At 33.5% G+C, this 12,916-nt stretch overlaps 1 protein-coding gene across 3 annotated transcripts in view; it reads left to right on the forward strand.

Annotated features, from left to right (window-relative positions):
* Positions 1-12,916, forward strand: part of AGBL4 (AGBL carboxypeptidase 4) — a 1,079,895-nt gene that overhangs the window by 161,876 nt on the left and 905,103 nt on the right. For 2 of the 3 annotated variants that reach the window (XM_081055075.1, XM_081055074.1), the window contains exon 3: positions 1,536-1,660. The exons of the other annotated variant lie outside the window; for it this stretch is intronic. In XM_081055075.1, coding sequence (XP_080911201.1) covers positions 1,536-1,660 — 125 coding nt within the window. The remainder of the gene's footprint in view (positions 1-1,535; positions 1,661-12,916) is intronic. 3 annotated transcript variants of the gene reach the window in all.

Raw genomic sequence — 12,916 nt, forward strand, 5'->3', positions numbered from 1 at the left:
TTTCTGGTACTGGAAGGAGGAGTGAGACTAGCTTCTCAGGCCAAATTTTAATGAGATCAGATAAAATCACCTTAAGGTTAATTAATATGGTTTTTGGGGTAGATTATCTTACTATCTTGGATGATGGCCTGATCAATCCTATAGTCAGGCAGGCAAAGAATGTTACAGCTGAAAGGAACCTTAGAGGTTAGATAACTCAATATTATCATTTTGCACATGAGGTCCTGAGAGGGTAAATAACTTTCCCATGGTAAGTCAATTGAGCTAGAATTCAAGTCTGTTGATTCCCAGGCTAGTAGTCTATCTATTATAACAGAATTGGTGCTCAGAAAAACAAAATGAAGTAGGGGAAGGGAGGTGGTAGATAAGGGTAAAAGGGATCAAATATATGGCAATGGAAGGAGAACTGACTCTGGGTGGTGAATGTGACATATAGATGATGTTTTACAGAATTGTATACCTGAAACCTGTGTGACTTTACTAACAATTGTCACCCCAATAAACTTTAGTTAAAAAAAAAGAAAAAGAGAGAAAGAAAAATTACACTCCTTGAAAGCAGAAAAATAAAAAAAAATTGGTATCAGTAGAACTAGTAAAAGCGATAATTTAAACTTTGACACATTTAAGGTTAAAGTTTAATTCTGAGTGGTTCTTTTGGAGAAAGACACTAGAGTTCATTTTAAAGCAGCATAGTGCTGTGCTCTTCAAGTACAATACAATACTAATTTCTCAGTCAATTGTGTTGACGTCTATAGACATCTTTACTCTTCTTTAGCTATTGATGACCTGGATTGGGAATTCACCACACTCTTTGATTTATTTTTCATCCCATCCTACATTTTGGGCAAGTCACTGCTCATTTGAATATCAGAGAGAGACAAAGAATGGAAGTCACACCTAAGTTTTATGTATTTTTGATATAACTTAGTTTTGTTGGTGGAAAAAATGGAAATTAGTTTTATGGTTATTTGTGAATTTACCATTATTATTCTTATGTAGTAACTACTTCTGATTTTTGTTTAAAACCTTATTCTACGTATTCTTTCACATGTTCTGGTAGAAGTTTGGAAATATACCAAACACAGTACAAATGCATAGATAGCCCTGTTGTGAGTGTTAAATAAGATCAAATATATTAGAGGTAGTTTGTATACCATAAAGCTTACTACAAAATACTTAAGGCATTATCATCCTTGTTTTTCGAACTATGAAACTGACGTTTGGTTGTGATTTGTACTTTGTTTATTGGGGCTTCCTATGTGCTCCATACAACATCCAAATCTGTCAAAGACACAAATGGATCTGCTGGGTCATAAGGACTGGAAAAGCTGCTTGTACCACAGTCTGGTGTAGCTGAGAGCCTCTTCTTATCCTGGGCGGCATTCAGAGTTGACAGCCTCAGAGACTGAGTGCTGTACCTATAAGTACCGAATGACGACACATGTCACTGTCAGAGCTCATACTATTTAAATGTAAGTACCATTGAGCGGCATGGACTGTTATTAAAACACCGTTCTCTTAATTTTCATTACCAGGTAACCTTGGACGGGTGGACCAGGTCTCTGAGTTTGAGTATGATTTGTTCATTAGGCCGGATACCTGTAATCCACGCTTCCGAGTCTGGTTCAACTTTACGGTTGAAAACGTGAAAGAATCACAGGTGAGGGAAAAAGTAGATACCTTCAGTATGGTTTTGGTAAGAAGATCATGCTTTTGTTTCATTTTAGGACATAATTATTGTATTAGGGATGTATTCTTGTGTATATAAGCAATGATATACTTTTGTTTCAAGAGATACAGAGAAATAGGTATAATATGCTGGTTTTGTCATCTGAAAGTTATTAAATAATACAAATAGATTATCTGAGAACAAAAAGTGTTCTTTACAGGTTGAAGCATTAGCATGATGTGCTAGGTTTCCTTGAGGAACACTGTAAGGAACCACTGGAAGTAAGTTGTATATTATGTTTATTATAAAGTGCTGTTCTCTATATTATTTCTTCCTTAGAAAGACCTGTGAGTCACTACACATTTCTCACAGGCTTCAATTTCAGAAAAAGCTTTTCTTCTCCTATAGAATAAGATGTTTGTATCTTAAAAACAATGTGATTCTTGTAACTCATCCTATTTTACCTTTGCTTTGGAAACTCAGAGCCAATTTTACAGTCCTCTCTGATGATTTTTGGAAAACTTTTTTTGCTTGTGTTTCTGAATACCGACTTTTCTTTTATTCCAATTATATGAATCTGTCTTTAACTGTGATTTCTTCATCTACATTTTTCACAGTGTATGTTTTTATAATCCTGTTCAAATCTACTTTGAATGGGAGAGTGTATTGATGAAAATAGAACTAAATACATATGCTTTGAACAAACATTAATAAAACTCTAATCCTAAGGAATCAGTTATCATTCTGTTATATTGAGACAGCTAATCATGGAAGACTATACAAACTTTGTATACATAGTGATACAATTCTTTTAAGCAGATGGGAACATAGCCCTAGGTCTTCTTCCTTCAGGATCATCTTTTTTTTAGTATATTTTTGCGAGAAAGTGAGGAGTTTAATTTCCCCTCCCACGTCAATCTGTCCTTGTTTTCTCTTTCACCTGGTTGGTTGCTTCTCTTCATTTCTCTCAACTGCAGCTTGAGTCATGTGTTAGGCAGAGGTCAGTGTCTAAAATTTAGGGATTCTGGGTCTTCCTTGACACAGTGCTGTTCCTGGGACACCAGCTTCAGCAGAAGAGGGGTGCAGACACAGCCATTTCACTTTACTTCTGAGTCTCCTAATTCTCTACAACACCACTGACATAGGACTTGGTGTATGTAATGTTTACTGAAGTTTAGGGGCTGACTGGAAGGAATTCAATATATAGGAGAGCTCTGAACATTGTTAGCTAAATTTTATGTATCTCAACACTTTAGGAGAGGTGGGGGGGGGAAGTTAAATCCCACTCAGAGAGCTGCTCAAGGACAAACGTTAGTTCCTAGCGTTGATTCTTAGGTTTACTTCTTTACCATGGCAGAATTCCTTTTTTGTTTTTTTGTATTAAGAATAACAATGTTTCCCCCTTCCACCCATCCTAGGAAAACCTACACTTTACATGCAGGGGCTCTCCTGACCCTAGGATTGTCCAGCTTGTTCCACAAAGACAATTGATAATTCTTGAAGTACATTTTCCAGTCTGTATTACTGAATCTTGAGACTATAACTCACCGCAGGAAGCTTTAGCCACATGTACTAGACTGAGTCTCTAAGATTGGGTCACCTGTGACGATCTCTCTGCTAGCATTGAGGTCAGCCTACAATCTTTCATTCTTCTGTTGGCCTTCCTCTCTCATGCCAGTAACTTACAGTTGACACATACACACACTACTAAAAAACAAACGATAATTCTGAGGCAATATAATCAATTCACATTTTCATAAAAGTATAATCTGCTAAGATTTCTAAATTCACAAAGGGGCTTACTCTTTTCCTCTGTATGCACAGCATATGTATATCCTTCAGCTTGCCTACTGATCCAGGAATCCACTAACTCCTAAGAAATGAGACCTGTTACTTTTCAAACCACAGTATCCTCTATCCTCATCATATCCTTTGCTAAACAGAGACTTCGTGGAAGCTTTGAAATTATAGTGTTTCTTTAATTTTGGGCAACATTAAATTCCTAGCCCAGGTAAAGAAAAACTGGGTCTCTCTGTAAAGAGTATCCTTATGTGGTTCCAATGGTCAGGAGGAGGGAGTAGGTAACATGACTGGAGAGTTAGGGAAAATGTGTGTCTTAAGTTAAACTATCTGAGCCAGTCTTCTGTACAAGTTGCTTGTACATTTCAAAGTTTCTTGTTCTGTGCTCCTCTAGTTTGCTTACAGGTATGTTTTTTGTTTGTTTGTTTGATAAAACTGTCTCTTCCAGAGTGTTATAATTTTCATATTACATGTTAAATTCATGAAGGCTGTTTTGCAGTCTTGTCCATCAATTCAATAAGCAAGTAGCATGATTGTGGGCCAAGGGATTACTGTAATAAGAGTTGGTGCTGTTCTTTGGATCCTAAGTTTTAAAGTTGGAGTACCAATGTTTGTTGTGCCTCTCTGGATTCTATCTTCATACCCAGTGCTATCCTACCTTTGTGATGATTAAAAATCATGAACGTATTTATCTGGTTTCCTGGAGCCTGATGCTTTATCAGCCTCTTTCTGTGGGCCATTGCTTTATCAACTGTAATCGCATTATACATTTATGGAAATCTGTCTCTAGAAGGCGTAAAGATCTCCTGGAAAGATACAATATATATCTCTAGCTCACAGGATATTTGTTTTCATCGTTGTCTACATGAAAGAGAATGATTTCACTATTACGTTTGACTTGTGAGGTCTGCTTTTGTAATGTCTCTTCTTATAATCTTTTTCCATCTCTCCAATTTCCGTTAAAAAGAGACCTGCATGAATCTAATCTGGTCAGGAACCTTATTTAGGATTTGGTACTAGCGGGCAAAAGAAATATTAGTCATCAAAGGCTGACTTCTTTAAATGAATGTTAAAAATCGTAGCATCAAATATATTGTAAAAATAAGTCTAGCTTTTGGGTTATTTTTCTTAATGTTTTTGGGAAGGCATAAAAATTTGGAACATACAGTCCTGTATTCTAGGACTGATGTAGTAACCTCCAAAAGTAGTGGCTAAATAGTGCATTTGCAAGAATATATGAAAACTAAACATCCTGGTACCTTTATTGAAAAGTAATTTTCTCTCTGAAAAGCCTGTATTACATATTCTTATGTGGAAATTTATTATTGATGCAGCAGAACATTCATGTGATGTGAAAGCGAATCATTCTATTTAAATACTCATGATAAAACTTTAGCCGATAAGAGGAAATAAAACGGTGTGTCTCAAGTATTTAAACTCTGTTTTCTTTCCTTTATATTTGTCATATTTTTTTGAATTTATTTTTCCTCTTAACTAATTATAAAAGTAGTCAATGCTCAATGTAGTAAATTTGTAAATTATGGATAAATATTAGCAGAAGAAAAGCACACATACCCACCCACCTACACACCCATAATCTTACTACCAAAAGCAAATACTATTAACTTTTTGGTATATTTATTTTTAGGCTTATTTATTTTCCATTTTATTTTTTTGGAGCATAATTAAGCTTGCATTGTATATACTTTTTTATGTCTTGTGTTTAAAGAAACAACAATGTCAATGTTTAAACAAAGCAATTTTAAACATGGCTGTGCAATAGCTATTTACTATTGAACTGTTTCCTTATCCTTGGGCAAAAAGATTTTTTTCCCCATTAATTGTTGTTATAAATAACACTGCAGTGAACATCTTTATGTATGAAATATTCCTCACATTTCATTTTGCTTCCTTAGGATAAATTCCTATGAGAGAAATTGATGGTCAAAGGATATGAATATTTTAAAGACTCTTGGTACATGTTTCTAAATTGCTGCCAGAAAATCTATACTATTTTGCTGTCCTAAAAGCAATGAATGACATGCTTTTCCTTGAATTTCTTGCATTGTTTTATGAACTAAGGTATTCATACATTTAAAATAAATTGATTCTTTTTCTGTGAAACTTCACATAAATAAATGGGGTGTGATGCAAGTTTTGGGCCTCTAGTCATAAAGGAATTAATTGCATTTCAACAATAATGTGAGACAACAAAACAGACCTATTTATTATTTTTACCTTTTCTGAGTGTGCTAGCAGATTGTCCTCTGAGGTTATTTAACAGGAGATTTAAAAAGAGAATTTTTGTTAAACAACAAAGTATTTCTTACATTACTGTAAGCAGTAATGTAGCTTAAATACACATGCACACACACACACACACACACACACACACTCTCTCTCTCTCTCTCTCTCTTTTATGTATGACATGTTTGAATTGGACCTTAAAATTCCAAGAGAAGAGGTGGTTATCATAGAATAGGACAAATAAAACTAAACGATTGCGGTAATTGGAATTATTGATAATATCAAGGTATAGATTATGACTATCGGAGTAGCTAGATGAAGTGTAATAAAGATAAAATATTGGAGAAGAGGAACTCAAAGTAGCCAGAATGTTGGGACGATTGTTTTTGTAGATATTGGAGAAATTATCAGCAAGGCCTGAGCAACAGTCATTGAAAATGCGGAGGAAGGACACAGGAGTAGTGCGATGACATCAGTGATGGCAGGCAGAGGAGTGATAATGTGATGAAATGAGATTCAAAACTACGTTCATGGAAGTGAAGGCTCAGTATTATAAAGACGTCTGTTCCCCTCATATCAACCTAATTTTAATACAATGCTAATCAAAATTCCCCCCACTTTTTTTTTCCTTTTACATAGGACAAGCTGATTCTAAAATTCATGTAGAAAAGTAAAGGGCCAAAAATACCAAGGCCAACTTTGAAGAATAATAATGAGTGGGTACATGTTTATTTTGTGGAAACTTGTATTTCAGCTAACATTTTTTTATTTATAGCAATAATGATTAAAATATGGCATTGGCACAAGAATAGACAAATAGTCTAAATGGGCAGACTGGAACTCAGAAACAATACTATTTATATAAGGGAACTTGATATATGACAGAGGATACATTGCAAAATATTAGCTATAATAGTAGGGTCTATTCAATCAACAGAGTTGTATGGCAAACAATACCCCTATCTCATAGTATTTTAGAAAAACCTTATAGATTGATTAAAGACTTAAATATGAAAACAAATTAAAATTTGGACTCTGAAAATAAATATAAACATTTTATTGGCTTTGGAAGTAGGATTGGATTTTCTGTGCAAAGTACAGAAAAGCAAAATCATAAAGAAATAGAGTGACACTTTTGAATTTGTAAATATGTGTGACAAAATATGTGTGTCAAAAGACCCAAAGTTGAAAGATACACACTATCTTGTTAAAAGAAATTTGTGCAATGTATTACAGGTATAAGATTGGTATCCAAAATATATATAGAACTTCTACAAAAAAACAAAACAAAACAAAAACCACCAAATAAACGAAAGACATAAATAGGCAACTCACAGAAGGAAGGTGATAAAGCAAATAGAGCTATTCTCAAAAAGGTTGAGATGGGAAGAAGAAATTTTTTTAACATTAAGAAAAAGAAATCATATGGTTCTCTACTTTTTCTGTCCTATTTATTTCGCCTAGCATTATAATCTCAAGATTTACCCCCAATAAGCTTTAATTTAAAAAAAAAAAGAAAAAGAAAAAGGAGAGATATCTCTGTCAAGTACTCTGGCATATAAAAAACATTTCTTGCTTCTGATTGTTCAAGGGTTGTGATCATACTAAAATGACATGGGAAATAGCCTGAGCTTTGGCATCTAGGTCTTTTGTTCTGTTACTTGCTAGCTTTGTGTCTTTGGACAAATTACATAACCCCACTAAATTCCACTTATTCATCTTTAAATTTGGTTTACTATTCCTTGCCCTGAAGTATTGTTTTGACGATTGATAATAGATGTTTACAAAACATGTAAATAGTGTCTGCACCACAGGTACCTATTTTTATTATTAGTTTCAGTAACCGTATTTATTGAATGTGGTTGATGGCACATTTAGTTTCGGGTGGTCTTTGTAAAATATATATAAGTTAGCTATGTTTCTGATTCATGGAGCCAAAAGTTCTTTGTTCAAGGAAAAATCAGAAGATAGGGTTATATTCAATATATGAAATATATGGAAAGCTTAAATAGCTTGCATATCAACTATATTGTGTCAATTTAGTGTAAATATTGCCAACAGGAACACATTTTCATTCTTTTAAGTTGACTTCTGTTGTTTTCACTTGAAATCTTTTACAGAGATGAATTTGAGTTTCTGGGAATTGATAGTAAGGCTAAGAACTAAACCTGGAAATAATTGTTTGTATACAGTATTTATAATCATGATATACATATACATCAATGCATTGGTGAATTTGGGAGCCTTGCTAGTACCTGTCTTATAATTTCTCATATGTAGACTTTCGGCAAACAACTTTCACATTCAAAATTAGTGTACCACATATAATTTTATACCAAGATTATGCTTGTATCATTGATTCTGTTGTTCTACTGAGTTATATGATAAAAGCATAGAAAAATCACATTTGAAATTGATACCTTATTATGTCAGTAGAAAGAGTTGATTAAAATAAAATAAAAAACGTGTAGTATCTAAAACAGAGTGACTTTGATATAATTCAGAAATTTTCTCTTCAACATTTAGAAATATTATATTGTTAAATGTGTGCCATCAAGTGAAAATACTACAAATGCCCTGGATAAATTGCAATCAAACGTGGAAGAATGTTCTTTTCCTTTTAATTGTCTTTCTCCTTTTCTCTCAAAGGTAAAAAGTTAGTCTGTAAAATATAGTACCTGATAACCCAACAGTATTTATTGTGTTATGTTTAAAAAATATGTCTGAATAAATAGCTTTTTTATTCCAGGTATTTAACTTATCCTGCATATGATTGGTATTAACTGATTTATTTATTTCTTAAATTCCCTCGATTGTGCCTAATTATCTAATTGCACTATGTAAAGATGGGAGCACATTGGGAGGAAAGAAGCTAAGCTCCTTTCTCTTACTGAATATATCTGAGTAGGTAATGAGTGCTTCTATTGAGAGGTTGCAACATGTAACGGTCAGTAGAAATGAACAGTCCTGAATTAAATTCAAGCTTAATAACTACTTACTAGTTACGCGCTTTCAGCTAGTTACTTAACCGCTCTGAGTCTTATTTTGCATATTAAATAATATTACTTCAAAGCATTGTTTAAATTATGAAATAATTAAATTTAAATTATGAAATTAAATAGTGAGCATGTAGTAAAGATTCTGGAATATGGTTTACTTTTAGAAAACATTTGTTAAATCTAATCAATAAGTATTTATTAAGAGCCTGTTATATATCAGGCACTGTGTTAGGCACTGAAGATATAATGGTCCACAAAAAAAAAAAAAGCTTACATTTTAGTGAGCAAAGCATAAACTGGTCAGAAAATGAACATACAAAATATTAATTTAGTTTAGTGATAAGATTTATAATGAGAGTAAACCTTATCGCAAAACTAAATTATTTTGGATTCTAAGGTACTAGCACTCACTGTCTAATTCTTATGTGTACAGTAAAGCTCAAATGATTCTCTAACAACCATAGAACATTGTTGCAATATTGTTTATTGGATAAACAAATAACAATGGTTGATAAAAAAATGGGAGTATGGCTGGGGAGGCTAGTTTCGTTTATTCAGCAAGCATTTTGTTGATCCATTGTGAACCTAAGCATTTATATCAGGTTTAGTACCGTTTTGTACTTATAGAATATACACTCTAGCAATGAAAATGAGTCAAATATACAAAAACCTGTAAAGCAATATATAAAATAGTAAGTTTAATACTAGAGATATAAGTAAGTTATTATAAAAATTTATCACTTTATTTGGGCTGGGGTGTCAAGGAATAGATAAAGAAAGATGACAAAGATAAGACAGTACTTAATATGGTCTTTAAAGCCAGTCTTGAATAGAAAAATTCATCATAGTCGAATAACTGTTACAAACCTGATATGATACCCAAATATCAATTTCATAGTGAATAAATGGTAGAAAACACAATCAAATCATATCATGGTGCCAGTTTATATGAAGCAAAACACATCTTGTTATTTTTATTAAAATTGTAAAGTTGGTTGTAGAGTGGGGTGGTCAGATCTCACCATTCATTGTGCTTCAGCTTCAGCATTATATGATGTGATGTAACATGATTATCTGTTCATGCAGACGGGTTCTCATATGAGCTGCACATTGAGGAATTTCATGATGGATTTTTTTTCTTACTCTTTGTGTGTGGTTTTTAACTGCTGAACAATTAAAAAAGACCCAAATTTAGATTGGAAACTTATTGTGACATAAACTTATAAATATTGCTGTTGCAATATAAATAAAACACAGATGTAGAAAGTGAAAAAGATCTTTATGCAAATGAAACTCTGGATACTAGAAACAGAACATTTTAGGCTAGCTGAGTCTTAAAACTACGGGTTGTTTGGCTGATCTACTGCCAAAGGAATGAGAGATTGATATTTAAATTTTATGCAAAGTTTCATGGGTAGTCTTAGCCTTGCTTTGGCAGAACAAAAGCAGTGAAAGAATGAGAAAAAGGCACTGAAACTTTCATAGGCTTTGATTTGTTGTTGAACATATGGAAAAGCTTTGGAGTCTAACTAGATGAACTGTCAGAAACTCTATTATTCTTCCTGGTGAATCTGGAATGACCCAAACTGCTTGGAACTTGCCCTACTTTTGTAGTCATCTTTGGATTTCAGCTAGCTTGCATATAGCATTCTGTAAAGTGACAAACTAAATACTGATGACTCTTTGATCTTGAACTCTAGTTTTACCCCATCCATCTTTCCAGCTGGCTGCCAGATACCGCCACGTTAATATTGAACAAAAAAGTCTGTGCTCTCCCAAAGTCTGTATCTTTTTTCAGTCTTTTCTTAGTTTATTGTATCACTGTGTACTTGACTACCCAAAATAGAAACTTGTGATTCCTTCTTGATGATTCATTTATTATTCATGCTGTCCCCTCTATCTGAAAAACCTTTGTATAATTCTTACTCTGCCTGGCTAACAAATCCTTTAAGATACAGCTAAGATCTCTTCTCTTCTGAGAAGCTTCTCCTTACTCCCAATAGCTTTTATTGGTGATTCTAACACAGCATGGTTACTACATGATGTAATTGATGGTTTGTAAGCCGCTTTGCCCCTTGGATTTTTAGTTCCTTTATATTAGGAATTAAGACTTAATGATATATTATTTATGTTTCTATAAATAGAGCTTATTTAATGAGCTAATACTGGGATATAATAAGCATCGATAGCACTTAGCTATTTTTATTGTTACTATTGTTATTTATTACTATTATTGTCTTGGTTTCTTCAGTACTTGATGTGATGGTTCCCTTTGAAAAGTGGATATGTTGATAAAATGAATGTGTTCAGCTATTAATACCGTGGTACTAACTCCTTTCTGACATCAAGACTCAGCTCTTTTCCTCCTAGGCTGATCTGCTTCTCAGGCCAGTGCCTTTTCTGCCTGAATTTGTGCCTGTAACCCAGAGACCTGGTGATGTCTTTCTTCTTTTTTTTTTAAACTCAATATACATATAGGGACCTTGGAATGAATGAACTATGCCTATATTTAGGTAAGAAGGTGAAATTCTAAATTAATGGTAAAGAGCCGACACCCCTCCTTTTCTTTACCAGAGCAGTGTCAAAAGAGGACTGCTAAAACACAAGACTTAAATAAGACCTAGAGCCTTATAAGATAAACAAAGAAAAGTTCAGATTACATTAAATAATTGTCATAGCAAGAACTAGGGAAATCACAATTTGAAAGACAAAAGACAATCAACAGACACTAACATTGAGATGACACAGCTGTTAGAAATAATTGACAAGGATTTTTAAAACAACCATCATAAAAATACTTCAACGAGCTATTATGACACACTTAAATGAAAAAAAAGTTTCAGTAAAGAAATAGAAGATGCAAAGAACCACATAAGAATTTTGAAACTTGAAGGTATAAAAAGTGAAATGAAAAAATGGACTCAACAGAATGGAAAGGGCAGAGGAAAGAATCAGTGAACTTGAACATAGAACATAAGAATTACCCGTTTTGAACAACATAGGCAAATAGTCAAAAAAAAAATACATCATCAGGGACATGTGGGAATATAACAGATGATAGAACATTTGTGTCATTGGAGTTCCAGAAGGAGAGCAGAAAGAGGGTGGGGCTGAGAAAGTATTCAGACATATGGCTGAAAAATTCCTAAATTTGGGAAAAACACAAACATAGATTGAGTGAGCTTCAAACAGGATAAACACAAATAAAACTATGGCAAACTACGTAATAGTCAAACTCTGAAAACTAAAGAAAAAGAAGAAATCTTGAAAGGAACGAAAGCAAAATGCATTACCTATAAGGAAAAGCAGTTTGACTAATAGAAGATTTATCATCAGAAACCATGGAAGCCAAATGGAAGTGCTTCAGCATTCAAATGCTGATAGAGAAGAACTGTCAACCCATAATTCTTCCAGATGTAAGTTGGTATCCAATGAAAATGTCCTTCAGGAATGAAATGAAAATCAAGGCATTGCTTTTGATGTCAGATTCAAAAAATCATCACCAAAACCCATGTCTAGGAGCTTACTGCCTATATTTTTTTCTAGGAGTATTATGGTTTCAGATGTCACATTCAAGTCTTTAATCCATTTTGAGTTAATTTTTGTATAGAGTGTAAGATAGTGGTCAAGTTTCATTCTTTTGCATGAGACTGTCCAGTTTTCCCAACATCTTTTGTCAAAGAGACTGTCCTTTCCCCATTGTATATTCTTAGCTCCCTTGTCATAAGTTGATTGACCATATATGTGTGGGTTTATTTCTGGGCTCTCTGTTCTCCATTGATCTGTGTGTCTGTTTTTATACAAATGCCACACTGTTTGATTACTATAGCTTTGTAATATAGTTTAAAATTACTGCATGGGATGCCTCTAGCTTTGTTCTTCTCTACCAAGGTTGCTTTGACTATTCAGGGTGTTTTATAGTTCTATACAAAATTTAGGACTATTTGTTATATTTCTGTGAAAAATGCCATTGGAATTTTTTATAGGAATTGCGGTGAATCTGTATATTGCTTTGAGTAGTATGGACATATTAACAATATCAATTCTTCCAACTCATGAGTATGGAATAACTTTTCACTTGTTTGTGTCTTCTTCGATTTCTTTCATTAATGTCATGTAGTTTTCAATATACAGATCTTTTTGTGAAGTAAAATGTAGACTCAGGATGAGCTTACCACTATTTTCTGAAATCATTGAAATT

This window comes from Rhinolophus hipposideros (assembly GCF_964194185.1).
Source record: "Rhinolophus hipposideros genome assembly, chromosome: 8".
Lineage (NCBI taxonomy): Eukaryota > Metazoa > Chordata > Mammalia > Chiroptera > Rhinolophidae > Rhinolophus > Rhinolophus hipposideros.